Source organism: Canis aureus, chromosome 23, assembly GCF_053574225.1.
Source record: "Canis aureus isolate CA01 chromosome 23, VMU_Caureus_v.1.0, whole genome shotgun sequence".
In the NCBI taxonomy this organism is placed as follows: Eukaryota; Metazoa; Chordata; class Mammalia; order Carnivora; family Canidae; genus Canis; species Canis aureus.
The window spans coordinates 11,762,501-11,783,425 of NC_135633.1; the positions used below are offsets into that span (position 1 = coordinate 11,762,501).

Sequence of the window (20,925 nt, forward strand, 5' to 3'; positions counted from 1 at the left end):
AGTTCACAGATATAGTAAATGAGAGGTCTGAGATTTAAATCTCTACTCTAAGCCTTTCCACTCTACCACACTTTCCTTATGGCAGTAGATTCTGTTAAGACTGGTAGCAGTTTTCCAGTTTCTAAGCACCATGGTTGCACATCAAATATTTACTTTTAAAGAAATAGAAAAACTTAATAGATTAGGCATGATAACTGTAAAAGTTTTTCAATTTTGGAAAACTGTGAGGTGGTGCTTATATGAGAAGAAAAATCAGAACTGTATAAACAAAAATACAAGATCCTTTCCCATAACAAAGCTTGAAAAAATTAGAAGTTCTGTAGCTTGATAGGTGTGTATTAGGTACTCGGTAAAGAATCCGTTAGTGTGCAAGACAGTGGGTCATCATACTTGTCTTTTATAATGATAATTCAGACAATTTTGTGTCATGATTCATGGGAACAATTGGATTCTCATGTTCTTCTAGAGCTGTTTATGATAGGATGTTACCAGCAAAAGCAAGTGAGAAACTTAGAGCAAAGAGCTATAAGGAAGGGAGGGATGGTGAAGGTTGGGAGGGAGAAATACATGATAGCTACAATTTAGTTACTTGTGAAACTAAACTATTTGGTGTATGTAAAAAATGTGGACTTCTGAGTTAGTGGTGAAAACCTTTCCTCAGCTTTCACATTCAATTATAATTTATAAAAATGCAAGTCCTGTGTATGAGGGTTTTCTTTTTCCCTATTTCTTCCCCTCAGAAGTTAGGGTACAGGTAATGTTATATGACAGTCAGATTTTAAAAGGATATTTAAATTATTTGGTGTTTCCTAAAATGAACTCTAGATGGGTCCTGTGTTAAATATATACTGCTCAAGTACCTCATCTCATTTTTTCTCAAGGCCGTCCTCATCACCTTTTGTAATGAGACAGGTACAATTGTATCTTATGCTTCTGGTGTGGCCTTTCTGGTAAAAGGTGGAAAGTAGAAATTGGATCTCACATTTCTCTAGACCTTGAAATGAATGGGCAATGACATCCTTATTTTATCTCACAATTGTCTGTATAAGAATATAGTTTAAATGTTGATCATCTAGACTAACTATTAAAAGAATTCTAGGGAAAGCATGGAGAGTAAACAACAAATATTTGTTAGAAAATTTATCATATAAAAACTGCAGTGGACCTGTCCCCTTTGTGTGCCAATACCATAACCAATTTTGTTGTCAAACTGTTTAGAATGAGAGTCAAATGGATTGGTTAGAGGGTTGGCAGCTCTCCTTTTTTTTTTTTTTTTCTCTTTCTCTGTTTTTTTTTTTTTTTTGATAGTTGTTAAATAATAAAAAATTAGCAAATTCTTTTGACTAAGCTGGGATTAAATGAGTATCCAAAATATCTAACTGGAATATTAAAAATAAAATTCTATAGGAAGTATATATATTAGTAAAGAAAAATTCAGATGATAATTAAAAATAGTTAATAATTTATTTTAGATTTACTGTTAGTTATCTTTAATTCTAATAGATAATTAAAGTTATCTTTAATTCTAATACTGTTAGTTATCTTTAATTCAATAACTCTGTCCTAGAGTTAGGCCACTTGAGTTCAAATTCTGCCTTTTGTTTTTATGAGGTGTGACTTTAGGTGAATTTTAATTTTTAAAAATATAAACGTTTTTGTGCCTTGATTTCCTTATCTGTAAAACAAGGACAATGATATTATCTAAATACTGGAACTATTCTGAGAACTAAATGGGGCCAATACATGTAGCAGTGCTCAGTGCAGGGAATAGTATTTTTTAAGCATCTGCTAAATACTGTTCCTGTTTCTTTTTAGTCATCTCTCCAACATCCAGCCAGCCATCCATCCATCCATCCATCTTTCCAATGTTTCTGACAACATAGATTGATGATTTTGGTGGGGGGCTTTCTTGCCATTGAATATGTAGAACTTTTAAGTGAATGAACTTACTGGCCAGGGGTGGGGGGAAGAAGAGATAGTCCTGGAAAACCAACTTAGGTACAGAAATCTAGGGGTACCTTAAATCTTCTGGTTAAATATAATTCTCTAAATTTGATTCTGCCTATTCATTTAATAATATTTAAGTAATTGGGTAATAATATTTATTGAGTGTTTTCTTTATGCAAATTTATTGTACTAGGTACCTGTGGGAATACGGAGAAACCAGGATTTTGTTCTTGCCCTTGAAAAGTTTGTAATCTAGTTTGGATTACTTTTCAGAAATGTGATGACAGTATACTTTTTAAAAAGATTAAGTAAGATAGCATGCATTAAGTGTGGAATGAGGGGCATAAAAATAAATTTTCAGAGCACTTATTAGGAGTGATTAGAAGAGGGATGGATCATAGTTACTTGGAATAATCTCAATTGGTTTCCTAGTGATAAGAAAGGAGAGTGAGGGAAGTAGGGACAGGCAGGAAAAGCAAAGGCAGGGTAGCAGCAATAAGTGAAGCCTGAGTCCATCCATCTAGCTAGAATAGAAGGTTAAAGTGTAGCTACTAGAAGATAAATCTAGAAAGATTAGTTGGATCTGAATGGAAGGCCTTGAATGCCAGAGTCAGGAGTTTGGACTTTTTTCTGTCATCAGGGGAAAGCCACTGATGTTTCTTGATCAAAAGAGTGGCTTGGTAAAGGGACTGGCAGAAAGATTGATTTGGAGAGGGAGAAATGAAACTAGGGAAATTAGAAAATGAAATTAGGGGACTCTTACAGAAGATTCAGTTTAAAGTCTGCTGTGAGTCTAGGTATGAAGTGTAAGAAAACCCTACTCAGGTAAGATTATAAGCATGGTAAGAAGGTGTGAGCAGAAGAAATTTTATTAAGGAAGAGTTGATGGAACTTAATGACAGTCTGGCAATGTGGAACAAGAATAAAAGAGGAGACAGATGCAGTGTCATGTTTTGAATTTGGATGATTTCGAGAATGATGCTTTTCTGGGTGTGAATGAATGAGGAAGGGTGTTGAGGAAAATAATGATGAAACTAATTTTAAGTTTGTTGAATATGACATAGCAGAGTACATCTTGGTATAAATGTCTAGCAGTCATTTGAGGACTGTTGTATTTCAGGAAGATGAGAGAGATTCAGTGTTGGGTATATAAATATAAAAATTATATGATTTAAATATTAAGGAATGAGATGTTTGACAAAAAGAGCATAGAGGAAGAGTAATGTTTAGGTTGGCAGCATTAACATGTGAGTGTTATTTTCTATGATTATGTATTCACCTTAAGTTTGAAAAATAAGCTGTTTGCTCATCTCTCCCTCTCTGATTTTCCCCATTCTCTTTCTTTCAAATATTAGACAACATATATAGGCAATATTGATTATCTACAGTGTGTGAGCCCTGTGCGGGACACTGATGATTCAGTAAAAAACAAAACAGACATGATCTCTAATCTCATGGAATATGTAGAATAAGCTTACTTTTTAAAAAATGTAACACAAAGTCTTTTATTATTTTCTATTTTTCTTCCACTGAGTATAAGCTTATGATAATATCTTTGTAAGCATTTATCTCCCTAGGACTAGAAGACATTCTATGACAACAGGGTTTTTTCCCTTCCTCTTGTTGATCTTTTTTTATTATTACTATATTGTATGGAATATTCTGTAGGACCATAATTTAGGAAAGTGTTAAGTTACTCATCACTGAAGTTTAAAAAACACTAATTGCATCCTCTGTGCTGGGAGGTTTTTATTTTATTAAGCTTAGTAAGTAGAGTTTCTTGGGCCAGGGTGGTGAGGAGGAAGCTTTATTCTGTACCTGGAAAGTTGACAAGGTCTAGGAAAAACATCTTTTCCTAAAACAGTCTTATATCTCAAATCCAGACTTCTTTTAATGATGTGAAATTTATCTCAAATCGCAACAAAACTTGCAACTAGAGATTGGATTTTCATTTTCCTCTTTTTCTTCCATCCCCATTCAGCTTCTGGTTTAGCCACAGAGTCAATCCAGTGTCTTCATCTTATCCTTTTCTCCACTCTACCTTTATAAAATGGGGCAATGGTGGAGTAAGAATAAAGTATAAGATTGACCATTTGTAAAGGATGAAATGTCTACATTTATATGGTAAGATTCAAGTTCAGGAAAACTTATGTTGTCGATGGTCCCTGACTCATTCCACATGCACTCTGTGCATTGATTCCTCCGCTCCCCCAAATGACCCATTTTTTTTGTGGATATATGTTGGAGGATTAAAAATGATATTATTTAGACCAGAAGTGTGGGGTCAAAATGGAATATCAGGCCAAAGCTGTGTGTTGTATATCTCTGTTAAAAGGAGGGCATTATTGGTAAAAGAAGAAACCCCTATGTGTGGAGTGTTTTCAGAATGGGAAAGATAGTTTTTCCCATACTGGAAGGAATAATGTAAATCCAAATATTTTAAATTTTGAGTTAGATCTAAAATCACTTTACAAAAGGAACTTTTTAAAAAGTAGTTTGTTTGGAGCAACATCTATATTTATATCTTAAGAATCTTCAGAGCATGGGAGAACCATGTCAAATTTTCAGTGCTTTAATACTAACCCACTTTTGGGTTACTGAAATCATTTCATAGTGGGCCAATCTGGCCACCAAATTTGGACAAGAATTCCAGATGCTGAGTGTCTCAATAATAGTTGTAGACATGTACCCTATGCTTGGTTGTTTTTCTAAACTTGGATAGAAGTACTAAACCAATTTTGTTAGGTGAATTTTCAACCTCGAAAATACAGGCCACTTTAGAAAACAAAAATGAAACATTACTTTTTTTTTTTAAGGAGAAATTAAGACAAAAGCTTTTGAGGTTGGGTCTTACCTGTTTATCTTCAACCTTCAGAAATGTTTTTAGGCTGGGAAGAAATTGCTTAAAGCATGGTTTTTATAATGGACATTCTGCTGACATACACAACATTATCGGCCCAAATGGCAGCAATATAATTTGTAGGCCTTGTACTCTGTCTGGAAAGTTGTAGTGCTCTTACTGGTATTTGTATTCACTTTTTATGAATTAGTCTTTCGTGTTGTTTTTCATTTTAACTTAATGTAAGGCTAATAAATCTTATTGTTAAATAACAAAGATTGTATCATAGCCTTCAGTATTAAAATGCACTCCTTTTTTGGGGAAAGCCAGATAGATGTGTTTACTCTGTAGAGAGATTTAGATTTGATTTTTTGTTTTCTTCATGGTAATTATGTTTGCACTTTGCTGATCACTAGTTGTGCATTATTACAATGGAAGGTGACAATTTGATTGTCTTCAATTGGAGAAACAAGTAATTTTATATTCACTAAGCTGTCAGGTAACACTAACTCACAGTACTAAGAGCTCCTGGCAATGCAGCTTGGCACCTATATTTAACTGCTTTGATGCTTGTGTAACCTCCGCTGAATCAGAAATACTTTGCCTGCTGGAAATGGTTTTCAGGGTTGTACAATGAGGTTTTCATTAAGTAGACAAACTGAAAATGAACTGCAAAGCCACGGTTGTTTCTCTCCTCCCCTTTCCCCTTCACCCTTCACCAACCCCTCCCCTTCCCTTGTCTCACCCTTCCCCCTTCCTTTCTCCTCCCTGTTCCTCCTCTTGATAGGAACCTGAAATTTATACCTTATTTCATTTTATGGAAGAGGGAAATTGCTGGATCGCTTTATTTAGCTGAAGGAAAACCTCAGAGATTAACTTTTTTATGTAATTTTGCTCATTGTCATCATATGTGAGCCTTCATTTTTTGAAATGATCTATCTAGCATCAATTTTCATTTTTCTCTTTTTTTTCTGGCAATACTAAAAAGTGAAAATAGGGGTAGGAATGGAGAAGTATACAGTGATGGCTTCCTGCCCTTTCTCTCTGAGAAGTTATTGTTCTGTTTTATGATTCTTATTAATAAGTGGATAAGATATTGTATAATTGGGCTCCCAGACTAGTGGATTGGTTTCAAGCTGACAAACACATGTTTGGTTTTCACTTTAAAAATTATGGTTCTCATTTCATGTGAAGAGGAGATTCAAAGTAAGCATATATAAATAAACTCATTCTGCTATTATTGTAGACAGTTTTCATTCAAGCCACATAGAGGACTTTCAGTTTGAGCTATAAAGTCATTGTGCTTGATTAAAATCCTCTAAGTTAGTGTGTATTTATAGTAGCCATTGTTTGGTTTTGCTTTTATTGTTAAGTGACTGATTTTATTTATAAATTCTGGGCCTGGCTTTCCAAGGCAAAGATCCCAACGAGTTATTGGTAGAAAAACTGTGAGAAAAATTCAGTATCACTATAAGCAGAAGTATAGACAAGGGTTATATGAAGTCAAGTTGTTTTGATCTCCAGAAGAAACTGGATACTCAGAGACACATGTAACAATTACAGGTTTTCCATAGGCAGGCAGGCAGGCAGGCTGGTCTTTAGGCTGGTTGCCTGCCTCTTCCAGAAGATACTAACCAATTAGACAGAGGTGGTTACGTGATGTAACATTATCAGGAGAAACAATTCATGAGTCAAAGCATTCCAAGACATATGAGCTCTAGTCCAAAGAACAGTCTTAAGCTATATAAAGTGACAGCAATATTGTCAGCTAAATATAAACTCTAGAAACACAAACTTTGATGACTTGAGAAGAATCTGTTCCAGGTAGTCCCTGTTTTGAAGATCCTCAGAAGGCCTTTGGAGACAATTCTGGTGCTTTGGTGTGAAAAATTAGAAGCCTTAGATAAGTCAGAATCCATTAATTTAAGCCCCTTCTTAGACATACTTCAAGGGCCTCAAGCATATTTCATTTGCCTCATCTCTATTGATCTGACAGGTAAATCAGTGAATTTTCTTCTGACAGATATTGTCTGTATATGTTACCATATACATTCTGAAAGAGCCACTATGAACCTTAAAAGATAGGTTTATGACTCTCCACAGTGGCTCTGAAAGCAGTTACCTTCTTTTTCACGGAATTTTCTCAGTTACTTATTAAACAGATGAAAGAGAGGGAGAAAACCTGTCAGAAGCTGGGGAAGCTGGGTTTGGAGTTGGGGAGAGGAGGTGGTGCTGGATAAAACAATGCAAAGAATCAACACCCGCCCTCAGGCCTTACCCTAATGAAGCAGGAAAAGTTTTGAAAGGGATATCTTCATTTTAATGTCTGGAACCAAGATCCTTCCCCACCCCTCAATCCTTAGACGTGGGAATTAGAGGTGCAGGAAAAATCATTCTTTGCCCTGGGCTGGGTGGACTGGCATCCTTTGTAGGGGTTCCTAAGTATTGTGCATTTTGGCAGCTGAACATATCTGTTACTCATGCTCCTTAAAATGAGAGGCACTGTGTTATATTTTTGGAAAATTAGTTGTTTATTTCTTAGTATCAGATCAATTGCAACATTAAATTAACAGTGAATTATCTGACAGAAGTAAGTCTACCTTGGTAGCCTGGGGCTGAGTTGCAAAAACAAATGTGAATATTGGCCTGAATTTTTAATTTTTTCTTTAAGTAAACCAACTATTAAAATGTTGCTTTATAGTAAAAACAGAGCTTCTTTTGAATAAATGTAACACACCTAAAAAGTGAATTTTGTTTGATAATTATCTTAGCAGTAAGGAAAACATTTTTAAAAATCAGGTTAAAAATATTGTTGCAATAAACTCAGTTGGCTCTTTTTGATACCTGTGTAAATCCCAAAGCGTAGTTTTGAAATGGATTCTTCTCAGGCAATGGTTAAAGAAAAAAAAAAAACAAAAACAACAACAACAACAAAAAACAGTAATTTCAGGTGGTGATGCCCTAGGAGAAATCTGTTTCAAAATAATCCTACCCTTTAAACATTTACAAGTAACTGTTTCTTAAAGATAACAACAGCAGGTTGGGCTGGTTTAAAATTCTAGAAAATTTGATTTTCTGCCATAGAGGGCTTAATGTATAGATATCCATATCCTTACCATTTTATAAAGTCTTTAGACCAGCTGATCTTAATTTCTTGTTAAAGAACATGAAGTATACTTACTGTCTGAATAAATTTGTAATGGCCTAAACATTCAGATTTTGTTCCTGGGGTTTTGGAGTTTGAAGTAAAGTAATTATCATCTTTCTAGAGATACTCATACTGACTTCCTAGAAAACATTATCAATTGCTGGCGACTGTATTTCCAACAGTCTCATTCCCAAAAGCCCTAAGCCCTGAAGTTCTTCCCAATGGCCTGGCATCCTGGGAATTCACTTGATCTTCTGGGCAGAGACATTTCAAACTCGGGGAACACATGATGGGAATTTAGTTTCATGTGTCCCAAAGATATGTAATTCTCTTTGGAGGTTTTACTTGATAATAGCTATGCCCCAGAAAACCATCTTGTTTAACCAATGTGATAAGTTGACAATGTAGTTTTTCTCTCTGATTATAATGTACTCTGTGTAGTCAATACACTAGTACCATGTGAGTGTAATTTCCTCTTTTATTTTATCTCCAATGCACTGTATTATAAATAAACAGTTAAAAAAAAACACCAAACAAATCTGTTGCATCTCCTTTTAAGATTGTACCACTGTAGACACTTGTTCTAGTAAAGTAGAATTGGGCGCATTTGATTGCATTTAAATTTTTCATGCTTCAGCAGTTTGGCTGGGAGCACAGTAAAGAAAAATCCCATGAGCGAGGATAGTTTAGAATAATAGAACTTGATTTTGTGTATTATAGCGGCAACATTTGCGCTGCTTTAGTTAGGGTTGTGTCAGCACTTCCATTATAAACCCCTGTTTTCAGGGGGTATAACTAGGGAGATTTTTTTTAATACAAATTAAAAAAACAATTCATTTGAATGATTTTTAAGTTATAATAGTGCAAAAATAAAACAAAGTAAAGTCACACAGAAATTGACCATCTTCATAAGGATTTTGATTCTTTTGCTTACTAGTTTTATATGACAGCCCCCAAAGTAAGCTACTGTTCTAAAACACTGGGGGTGAAAATTTTTGTAGTGAAAAATTACTAAATGACCATTAAAAATAAAAGTAAGCATCTCAGGTGACATTTTAAAACACGAAAACCAAGTGTATATTTGATTGATGAGTTTCTAAAGGAGAGTAGCCATGGGAAGTGGTTATAGTAAAGGTATTGCCAAAAGTCAGGTATCTTTGCAGCTTCCAGAATAGTTTAGTTGGTCTAGTAAAATGTTTTAAACAGGAAAGCTAAAGTAAAGAAATACATCCTTTGAATGAGGATGTAATCAGTAAGTTGAAGGATTCTTTAATAAAGTAATTGTGCAAAAAGTAATCAGTAAATTGAATCTAATAATCAGTGAATTCTAGACTTTAATAAACTGCTTTAAAAAGGATTTGTACACATTTTCCTTATAAATACAACAAAACTACCACACTACAACAAAACCAACAATTAAAAGAAACCTGAAAGAAGCCCAATAATTTTATCAAAAGGAAAAGCCTGCAAGTGGAACCATACCATAAAATCACCTTCTTCTCTGCTAGGAACATGTTGAGAACTGTAGGAGAGTAAACTCAAGAAATTAAATAAAATATGATATGGTAAAGTATTCTTGGAACAAAAATGTTAACTTCTTTGCTAAAGGAAAGGATTTTGAAGTTGAGTATGCCTTCCTTGGTTGTTAACTGTTATTGTCCTACACTCCTCCTCTCTTTGTCCTCTAACGATGGTGTGAACTGAGGATGAACAGTCAAATTTAATATTGCTTTTTTTTGGCAGCCGATCTTTTATTTGCAACCTTGATAGACGTTTGTATTTGTAGGTGCAAAATAAAAGACAAATTGTGTGATGTTGTAAATAGGTAGCTTTCCTGAATGGTCACTGGAGGAATCACCAGAAGACTGTTGATGAAGTAGAGGTGAAGCCTTTCCTCACTAATTGTATTCAGCGTGTAATTTCTAAACTTCCCTCTGAATTTTGATTTTCAATTAACACTCCCCATTTGAAGATAATTTTCTATTTAATGTAATTGCAGGAAATAATTTATTGGCTGATTAAGACTGAGGGCCCAGCCTTCCTTAAGAAAACACTCTAACAAACCAGCCTTTAAACTCAACTCAGCTTTGGACAGATTTAGTCTATTTTTACAGCTGCACGGTTGTGTTTAATTAGGATTGTGCACTATTGTTCATTGGTGCAGTTTATACTTGAAATTATTCTTAAGAGACTTTTCATTTTGGGTTTTGTGTCATGATTAATTTATACTAAAGCAACAATCTCAGATATTGCTATTGGAAGGAGCCAAGTCACTTTATAATAAGAGGATGTTTGTTGGGGAGCTAAAGTCACTCTGAGTTTTGGCTTATGACTTTCAATTGTATTTAACTGTTTTAAAAGGCAGCAGTAAATTCATTCTTTTGTTTTCAATGTGAATGATTACATTATTGGTACTGTCATTATCTGAACTATGAAAACACTCTTGTTGTTTATGGTAAACTCTGGGTAAACTTGCAGACCAGTTATAATTTGCCTGGCTTTGTTGTAGTATTTACAGTGATCCCTGTAAATGAGAAACATCCTTTAGTATCATTTTCCATACATGTATATGCATTTTTCCATTTGCTAGTATTGCTAGAAATTAGTCAAGAATGTATTTATCTCATCCTTTGATATAGTACTCTTTAGGACATTTCATTTCTTTTTTCTCAAAGAAGATATAGACATTCTTCTGCACTTCCTTTCCCCCACTTTATTTTCTAGTATCAAGTCTAATAGATGAAATTTTATTATTTGTAGAATGATTATTATAAGTAGGTATCAGCATTTTAATATGTTTCAAAGCACTTCAAAAGCCTGTAATACTTTTATTTAGAACTGTGCATAATTAGATTAGCTGATCTTATATTAATTTTTTTCACTGTAGGATACTAAATCTGAGCCCCCTCATTAATTGTGAGAAATTTAGCATTAGCTGTTAAATCCTATGTGAAACATGGGCTGCTACATAAAAACTACTGTTTAAATTGGAATTAACTTAATTATTTTTCTTTGCACTTGATATTTCCTTCACTGCAATATTCATGAAAGCATGTGACAGATTTGTAAATTTAACTGTTAATCTCAGATTTCTAGACCCTTTAATCAGTATTTATTTGTCTGTAGAAACAGTACTAGCAAGTTAATGATTTGCTAATTTGAAAAATGCTCATGTGGTTTCCTATGTTAACTGATTTGTGCATTTTTTAAAAAATGGTATGAAATCAATTAATGTTAAAGAGCAATTAAGGTGGAGATTTTATTCCTTCGTTACACAGCAATTTTAGAGCTAAAGATGCTATAAAACCCAAAACAACATAAAGTTTTAGAAAAAAATACTCAATTGTCTTTTCTTTAAAGTTATAAACTTTTGGTGGTTTTATTTTAAACATTTTTGCTAAGAAAACCATCTTAACAAAGCACAGAATGGAGACCTTGTGCAGAATGCAGTCAATGTTTACTTGTGGGTACGTAGATGAATGTTTAGTAATTGTTTTTGCAGTTTTAAAAATATGATGTAGGCATTTTAGTATTTTAGTATTTTCACAGTAAATGCTTTGAATTTTGTTTGGTTTCTAATATAGAGTCATAGTTATTTCATATACTCAATTCAAATGTTACAAAATTGCCCTACGATTATTCTAACATTATCGGCTGCTCTATCAATATGTCACTTAAAAGTTAAGTTACAGTAGTTGATTCATTTTTAAAATCTTGAGAAAAGGATCAGATTGGCACTAAACCATGGTACATGGTAGGCCTGGCACTCATAATACAAGGTATGAACTAAGAAGTCAGGACCAAATTTTTCTTAGGACTTCCAACATGTATTATGTGCTTTCCGATTGTATTTTCTCACATAGACTTCTTTTGTTCCCCCATAAAACATAAGAGAAATTTGGATATTTCTACTTAAAAATCATCCTCCAAAATGGCTTGTCAGTTCATTCACTTACTTATTTTTCCCATTGTTAGCTATCACCCTAATTTGATGATCTAGTTGGGAGAACTGGGAGGAAAAGTGCACACATACGTATACTATATGTTATGAAAACTTATTCCATGAAAATTTAATTTGTGGATTTTTTCCCAAGATTTTATTTATTTATTCATGAGAGACACACAGAGAGAGGCAGAGACACAGGCAAAGGGAGAAGCAGGCTTACTGTCGGGAGCCTGATGTGGGGACTCCATCTCAGGACCCAAGGATCATGCCCTGAGCCAAAGGCAGACGCCCAACCACTTCAAGAGTATATGAAGAGCTACTCAGGCATCCCTCATTTGTGGATGGTTAGGGAGAAGACATGTAGCAACTACTAGGAAAAGGTTTGCTGAGTTAAAAGAAGAGAGCGAAAACTCAGCTTCTGCTGAGTTTTTTTTTCCCCCAGTGGTTTAGAATAGGTCATAAACAACTTGAAGTTAGAGAACCTACTTTTTTTTTTTTTTTCTGAATTAGTCAACTGTAAGGGATGGTTTGCCCTTTTGTCATTGACAGCCTTTTCTTCTTCTGCAGAAGAATGTCTTCCAAGCAAGCCACCTCTCCATTTGCCTGTGCAGCTGATGGAGAGGAAGCGATGACCCAAGATTTGACCTCAAGAGAAAAGGAAGAGGGCAGTGATCAACATGTGGCCTCCCATCTGCCTCTGCACCCCATAATGCACAACAAACCTCACTCTGAGGAGCTACCCACCCTTGTCAATACCATCCAACAAGATGCTGACTGGGACAGTGTTCTGTCGTCTCAGCAAAGAATGGTGAGCTTTTAAAATCTGGCACCGTCATGCAGTGTGTCCGTGAGTGCGGTGTCTTAGAAGCAACTCAAAATACCTATTCTAGAATTATTTGTGTTCAGGTCACAGAACAAGCACCGTGGTTATATGATTGATATTACCAATACACTAGGAACTGGGAAGAATTGGAAAAACAGTTTGTGATTTAGTTTTTGTCCATTATTAGGTCAACTCGCCAAAAAGATATTTAATTTAATTTGGGGGAGGTTTGGTTATCCTATTCCCTGAATAAGGTGGTGAACTTGATAATGACACAAAATAGGTAGTGTGTGTCTGTGTGTTAACACTGAAATATTGTATTAAGCAAAAACATGTCTCTGGGAATGAGGTCATATGGTGAGTACACCTTCAGTGAGGAAATGTAGGTATTTATTATTTTTAATGGTCATTTAAGATTTATGATAAAGCTTTTCTCACCTACCTGACTATATATTAATTTCAAAAGGATGTAGAAAACTCCTGAGTATCATTCAATCAGGCTTCAGTTTTCCCTGAAGGTAGAAACAACATCAGATACATGCCGGCTTTCCCATGAGAAATTCTGTCTCTAACCATCAGAACAGAAGCTGCAGTAAGTGTCATTGTCTAGTTTAAACCAAAAAAATCCAGTTTTTTTTAAAAGCATCTAAAACTGACCAAGATCTTAACAGATTTTATTAGATTAGGAATTGATAACCTGTTTTACATTTCTTAACTTTTGGTTATGTTAATGAAAGATACTTTAAGTGGGCTGTGAGGAAAAGTTTTATTCCTTAATAAAAAATAAGAATATATTTAAAAACGCCTTTAATACTGATAACATGTAAAAAAAAAATACTGATAACATGTATTTAAATTCTTGCTCTCTGCTTAATGCTTAATGTCAAAGACTTGATTCTATAAATTATGGAGGCAGACTTTTTTTTTTCAGCTGATTTTGCAGCAACAACTAGTGCTCTGGAGCAGTAGGTAGGAAGTAGGGGATTAGAAGAAAAATAAGACTTTTCTAGACTAACTTTAGGTTCATAGGGGGTTGTCATTATACCGTTAGATATATCCACTGGAAATTTTATTTTACTTTCATTGGAGGAGAGAGAGAAAGTATAACAAGGCAAGACTAAAAGACTAAGTCTGTTTTTCTGATTGAACTGAATTGTTTTTGTAACCAGTCGCTGCCACTAAAGACAGTAGGCCCATGCTTTGTTTTTATTTCATCAGATGCTTATGGAGCACCTTCTCTGGGCTCAGCATTTTACTAGGTGCTGGCTGTATAGTGGTGAAAGAACATGCATGATTATGCTGCCCTGGAACTTATATCTATGAGAGGAGACAGAAATTAAATAAAACATGCACATAAATACATGATTAAAATTGTGATATGTGTTGGGAAGGAAAAGAACAGAATGCTATATGAAAAATAATGGGATAAAGCTAATTTAGAATAGATGGATAGAAATACTTTCTCTGCCCTAAGGATGATAGGAACTAGCAAGGCAAAGAATAGAAGAAAGAGTAAAAATAGTAGAGGGAACAGCATATATGAAACATTTGAGGTGAATAAAATATAGCTGAGTATCAGGAAATGAAAGATAGTCTTTGAGGTGCTTGGGTGGCTCGGTTAAGTGTCCAACTTGGGTGTAGCTCAGGTCATTATCTTGGGGCTGTGAGATTGAGATCTGCGTCAGGCTTTGGGCTCAGAGGGGAGTCCAAAGAGACTGAGATTCTCTCTCCCTCTCCATTTGCCCCTCCTCCTGTTCCCTCTCTCTCTATCTATCTGAAATAAATAAATCTTAAGAAATAGAGATAGTTTTTTTTGTGGCTGGAGTGTAATGAGTAAGGATATATTGTAGCAACAGATATGATTGAAGAGACTGGTAGGGGTTTGTATCCAATAAGACCATATTGATAATGTTATAGAAGTGAGTTTTGATTCTAGGTGCATTGAAAAACCATTGAAGGATTTTAGAACATTGCAGATAGATTACTCTGGTATAGTATGAATGGGTGGGAGGAAGATAGAGTGAAAGGAGTAAGGCCTGGTGGGAGCCTACTTCAGAAGTCCAGGTAAGGGGTGCCTGGGTGGCTCAGTCAGGTGGTCAACAGACTCTTGGTTTTGGCTCAGGTGGTGGGATCAATTCCCCATCAGGCTCTGTGCTCAGCAGGGAGTCTGCTTGAGATTCTCTCTCTCTCCCTCTACCCCTCCCCCTCCCGCTGGTGCACACTCTCTCCCTCTCCCTCCCTCCAATAAATAAATAAACCTTAAAAAAAGTCCAGGTAAGAGATGGTAGTGGTTTGGATTAGTGTAGAGGCAGAAGGGATAAAAAGAAGGGTTAGGTCCAAGATCTATTTTGCCGCTTATGTCAAGTATAGTCATGGACAATTAAAAATAATGAAACTGAACAATACAGGTTGAGGCAGAAATAATTTATTTCAAATTTTTACTTCTTTAGAGAACATGCTACTTATTTTCGTCAGTAAAATTTGTTTGTATTTTGGCAAGTGCCAATTTGCTTCAGTGATACATTCTCAAAGTTTTATGACCTAAAATTTTGTCAGAAAATAGATATTAATAATTTGCTTACCAAATTTATTTAAAGAGGGATTTATGGTAGTATAAAATAGTTTAAATTTACACATATATTATATATTAGTATAAAAGAAATCATATTTGTTGGAAATGTTTTCAAACTTTCACTCTCTTTTGATATCAAGCACTGCTTTCCACTGGAGCCTTTGTGTATTCTGAATGTCTGGAAGCCAAAATATTTTGTTTTAACTCCCACTCTATAGTATTTCCCAGCTGTGTACTTATATGGTATAATAAAAGGATTTAACAAATGGGAAATAGCAGCTGCATTTGGAAATTCCCTTTGTGCTCCCTTTTCATTCGATAGATTCAATAATGTGTAACAACTGTAGCATCAGACCTGTAATGACTTACATTGCGAGTATCATATCACCAACCAATTTTTCATGACAGGGAAGGAAAACAATAGAAGGACCTTAGGTTTCTGGGCAGTCCCACAAACCTACATATAGAGGTGTGTGTGTGTGTGTGTGTGCGCGCGTATGTGTGCGCACTTGAGGTGGGGAGACTTTGACTTAAGTAAAATTTAATGAACATTTCACCTCATTCTACTTTCAAATCAATATGACATCCAAAAGTATTGTTATGAAGTTAAGTGTAACTTGGTAGCTATCATCAATGGATCATAGTCTGTTACCCACTGTAATTGAGCCCGATAAAATAGCCATGGAGAAATAAAATTTTAAAGTAATAAACAACAACAATTCTCCTGACACCTATCCAATTTCCATTGTTATTTACTTTTTATAATGGCCTTCACTCGTGAAGTTAGAAACAGGTATTAAAAGTTTCTTATCTGCTGGGTTCAGGAAGGGTTTTACTTTGAAATATCAAGACCACAGAAGAGCTTTACTATAAGAGACAGTAAAGACAAAGCAGAGAAGTTCTGCTAAGCTGCACTTCCTGTTTAGAAAAAAAAATCTTGAAATGTTGAAATTCTGATTATTTTGACATGGTGTTTGAACAAAATATGAGACCACACTGTTTCAAGGCAAGGGAAATAATTCATTATGGCAATAAAGCAAAGGAGAATAGAAATTTTAGACTAGCATTCAAAGGCCAATTTGAGATTAAGAAGTTTAGACTCTGATTTTAATTATAATCACTTAAGTTGTAGATGCCAGAATGCTTGATTTCAAGTTTAGCGTGCTGTGTTAATTGATAAATTCCATTTGAAGACCAAAAAGTTAGTGTAAATGAAAATTCAGCATCCTTGTTCACTATATACAGCCACTACTATTTTCATTATGGTATGAGTGTACCAGTACTTTTTTTTTTTTTTTTTTGTAGAGGAATATTGACACTTTCTCCTGAAATGTGTTTTTGTCGGAATTACGACTGATTCATTAGACAGGAATAAATTCACATAATTTTTTCAACAGGAAAAATGTGTAGTGTATCATTCTTTTCAATGTTAACAGGGATGAAGTAACATTTTGTAGCTATAATTAGTGACTGGCAGTATGACATTGTGTGTAATGATTAAATGCTAAAGATTACTTGAGTATATAGCACCCACTAAATTCTAGGTGCAGGGATTTGCTTACAAATAATACAGTAAGGAGCCCTGCTATTGTGGAACTCAGATTTTAGTAGTATGACAGCCCTGCTATCGTGGAACTCAGATTCTAGTAGTATGACAGATAATAAAGAAGTTTCACAGAGTGAGCCGGTTTCAGACATTGATGAGTGTAATAAAGAAAATTAAATAAGAAAATGTGATCAAGGACGACTACCTTGAACAGTCTGGAAAGGCTCTTGGAAGAGGTAACTTTTGAATTGAGGTTTGAAGGAGAAGGAACCAAGTATGTGAAAATTGGCGAGGAAGACCCTTAGCTAGACTTTATAGTAAGTGTAGCAGAAAGCAATAGAGTGGGTGGAATGGAGTGGGTGAGGGAGAGAATGAGATGAAATCAAGGAGACAGGCAGATGACAAAGACTTTGAGGTTATCATGGGCTACGGTGAGGTATTTAGACTTCAAGTGCAAGAGGAAGCCATTGGATGATTTGAAATGAGAGACTGGCATGATTTGATTTGATTTGATTTGGTTTGATTTGTTTACTTTTAAAGATTTTATTTATTTATTCATGAGAGACACACAGAAGGGAGACACAGGCAGAGGGAGAAGCAGGCTCCCTGCAGGGAGCCCAGTGTGGGACTCGATCCCAGGACCCTGGGATCACAACCTGAGCCAAAGGCAGATGCTCAACCACTGAGCCACTCAGGTGCCCTGATGTATGTATGTATGTATGTTTGCTTGTTTTAAATCACATTGGCTTCTGTGCAGCAAACCGATTGTGGGAGATAGCAGCAGAAACAAGGATACCTAGTAGGAAAACTATGGCAGTACTGCCCCTAAAAGTTTGATGATACATGAGAGTAAACAATTAGGGAGGTTATTCTTTGAGTTCCCGTAGATTCTGAAGAAGACAAGATTCACATAGAAGGTGAGGGGAATATTTTAAGCCATGTGGGCATGAATTTAGTCGTGTGGGCAGAAATTTAGTCAAGAATGCACAGGAGGGCAGCCCTGGTGGCGCAGCGGTTTAGTGCCGCCTGCAGCCTGGGGTCTGATCCTGGAGACCTGGGATGGAGTCCCATGTCAGGCTCCCTCCATGGAGCCTGCTTCTCCCTCTGCCTGTGTCTCTGCCTCTCTCTCTCTCTGTCTCTATGAATAAATAAATAAAATCTTAAAAAAAAAAAAAAAAGAATGTACAGGAAATGAAATTGCTAAGACCAAGGAGGGGAAAGAGAGGAGTTTTGCTCCTGGACAGAGAATGGTCCCATGTGAGGACAGAAGCTTTTTCAAGATAGAACTGTTGGGGGACGCTTGATCTCGGAATTCTGGGATGGAGTTCCGCATCGGGCTTCCTGCAGAGAGCCTGCTTCTCCCTCTGCCTATGTCTCTGCCTCTCTCTCTCTCTCTCTCTCTGTGTGTGTATCTCTCATGAATAAATAAATAAAATCTTAAAAAAAAAAAAAAAGAACTCTGCAGGTGACTTCTGGGGTAGGCCAGGGTACCAACAGTATCTCTTACAAGATTCACAAAGTGATAACAAGATTGTAAGTGAGGTCTTCTTTACACATGTACATCTGTGCACTTAGACACATGCTTATATTGATATATAATTTAAGTCAAATGGGTTTATATGCATCTGGCTTTTAATTACTAGTGTAATTAAGCAAAAATAACCAGACTGGACCCTGAGCCCCAGAATATCAGAGCTTCTTATTTTAGAGACCTACTTAAATTCCCCTGAATGAATTTTCTCTTTTAGAAAAGTTTTAAAAATAATATTTTCACTATAAATAAAAGCTACCCATAGTGACCTTTGTTGTAACTGAAAGAAAACGGCAATAGGCATGTTGAGATATTTAATAAATGTTAGGAACAATACTGTCTTACTTGCAAACAATTTCTCCTTTCTGTCGTTTTTGCTTTTAGTCCAAAGAAGTTGCTAATCACCTCTGGAGTGTTCTATGTACCTCGCTTTGAGCCATAAAAATTCTGGTGTGAACTTTGTACTGTGACTGACTGGGATTGGAGCTGTTGTCATTACATGATAACAGTCCAGGAATTTTGAGTGAAGATTTAATCCTTCTCAGCCATTATTTATGTTGTGACAGAATTTTTGAAGATTTCTAATTTTGTAAGCTTTTAAAAGATTTTAAAAACTTAAGTTGTTGCCAGCTTTTTGGTGAGATTTAGTCATTTAAGATAGTAGGTAGCACCCAAATGAAAGTTATTTTCTCATTTTTATCAAGACCATACATGAGAAAATGTAGTTTCTAAAGAGGAAGAAACTATAGAAACCCACTAGTTAGCCTGGACCTATTATAGCCTGAACACCTAAGGTGAGGTTTACATGTATCTTTTTGGTACCTGCTTGGTCTGTGAAGCACTGGAAAATAATCTAAAAACTCCCTTGATTTTCTAGACTTCCTGGAAAATTTAGTTATCACTCCTTTCATCTTAGGATTTTGGCATTCATTCAATTTAAGTAAATTTCAAATCTAAACTTCTGGTAACAAGTGAAAAATGTCCACCTTTGTTCCCTGAGTCATGAAACAACATTCTCCAGGAAACCTTGTGAGAGATTTCCCATTTTCTATCATTTTGAAACTGTATTTAGCACACAGAAGTTTCTTTTAAACCTCTCTCAAAAATTTAATGACAGGTATGTGCTTATAATTTTAACCAAAAAGTAAAACCATATTTTACTGCATAGTGTGGATAGGGAAATAGACAACTACTGTTGTCTAGTGTCAACACATTGGTCATCTTTGTATTTTCATACCCTGGTTATATACCCTGTTTCATTCCTGCTTTTAAAAAAAAATGCAGATCTTTAAAAAACTTTCCCAAATCTGGGTCTTTTAAACAGAATGATTACTGGTGTGCCACTTGAAAATATCTTGATGTTTATGAAAATTGGAATTTTAATAATTAATTTTTAAAATTAAAATTGGAATTTTAATATTAATCTTAATGATATAATGCACCTTTAAATATACTTTTTGGAAAAGTTTTTTTACCTAGTGTATTATCAAAATCTTTATCAAAAGTAAAAACATTAACATGCTCTGGAATAGTTGGCTTTTTTCCCCCTTGGGCAAGAAAGAATCAGGTATGCATGCTGATTAACACACTCCAGTCATTAACATGTGATTATGTGGGCTGCATATTGAGCACCTGCCAAAATATAAAAAATCCAGTACTTTGCTACATCTGTGCAGACTTTTTGCGTTTCTTTTGTATTTTGACAGTTCAAGGAAAATCAGGCCCTAGTATCTTTTTTTCCCGAGTGTAATGAAACTGTGTATACAGAATGTTTTCAAGGAGATGAGATATGCCATGTTTATTTTTATTTTAATCTTTTAGGCTGTATAAGAGCCAGTGACTGGAGTTTGCAGAGCACTGACTATAACATGAATCTCTTAACAAAATCCATTACTGGCATTCACCTACAATTTACAGCATTCCTTCATGTTCATGAGGATTATGTTTTCTGGGATTTAACCAATATTCCCTTATTTTGCTTCATTTTTATGTGATATCTTTATGCCTCATAAATATTTTGTTTTCACTTCTTTCACCACTGTGTTGCTAGTATGCACCTTATTGTGATGCCAGGGCTGTTCCTGTGGTTTGATATTTCCTATCTAGTATCCATATGCAAATATTCCTTCATGACCAAAGTATAGTTTGTATTCTATAGTATTTCCAACACTTATGAAAGGTAATTCTTCAATTCTTATTTAAAATAAGAATTGATTATTAATAGAAAAGCTGGGATGATCCAGTCTAGCAAAACAGTTTGGTTGAGCCAGGCCTATTCCAGATAGCTTTATTTTCTTGATGGATTCAGAAGATTTTTGTTTTTTAAGGTAGGCTTCTTGTCAGATTGGTCAGTATTAATCAATGGAAGCTGATATCACAATCTTCTGATCAAAGCAAAACTTCACAGTCTGTAGGTGGTTCTGATTAATGTACAGTTGTACAGAATTCTTTCTTATTTGGTGGTGGTCTGGGTACATCACTATAATGAAATATGATAACTGGAATAATGAAATCTGCACATTCCTGTAAGGCTTTGAAGCAACATGTTGTAGAAAGCAATGTGTATATTATCT

General features: G+C 35.1%; 1 protein-coding gene across 30 annotated transcripts in view; it reads left to right on the forward strand.

The window, feature by feature from the left end:
- The window catches only part of SOX6 (SRY-box transcription factor 6), a 665,852-nt gene that overhangs the window by 302,837 nt on the left and 342,090 nt on the right, over nucleotides 1-20,925 (forward strand). For all 30 annotated transcript variants that reach the window (XM_077866355.1, XM_077866354.1, XM_077866356.1 and 27 more), the window contains one exon: nucleotides 12,448-12,688. In XM_077866355.1, the coding sequence (XP_077722481.1) occupies nucleotides 12,452-12,688 (237 nt within the window). In that variant the 5' untranslated portion in view covers nucleotides 12,448-12,451. The remainder of the gene's footprint in view (nucleotides 1-12,447; nucleotides 12,689-20,925) is intronic.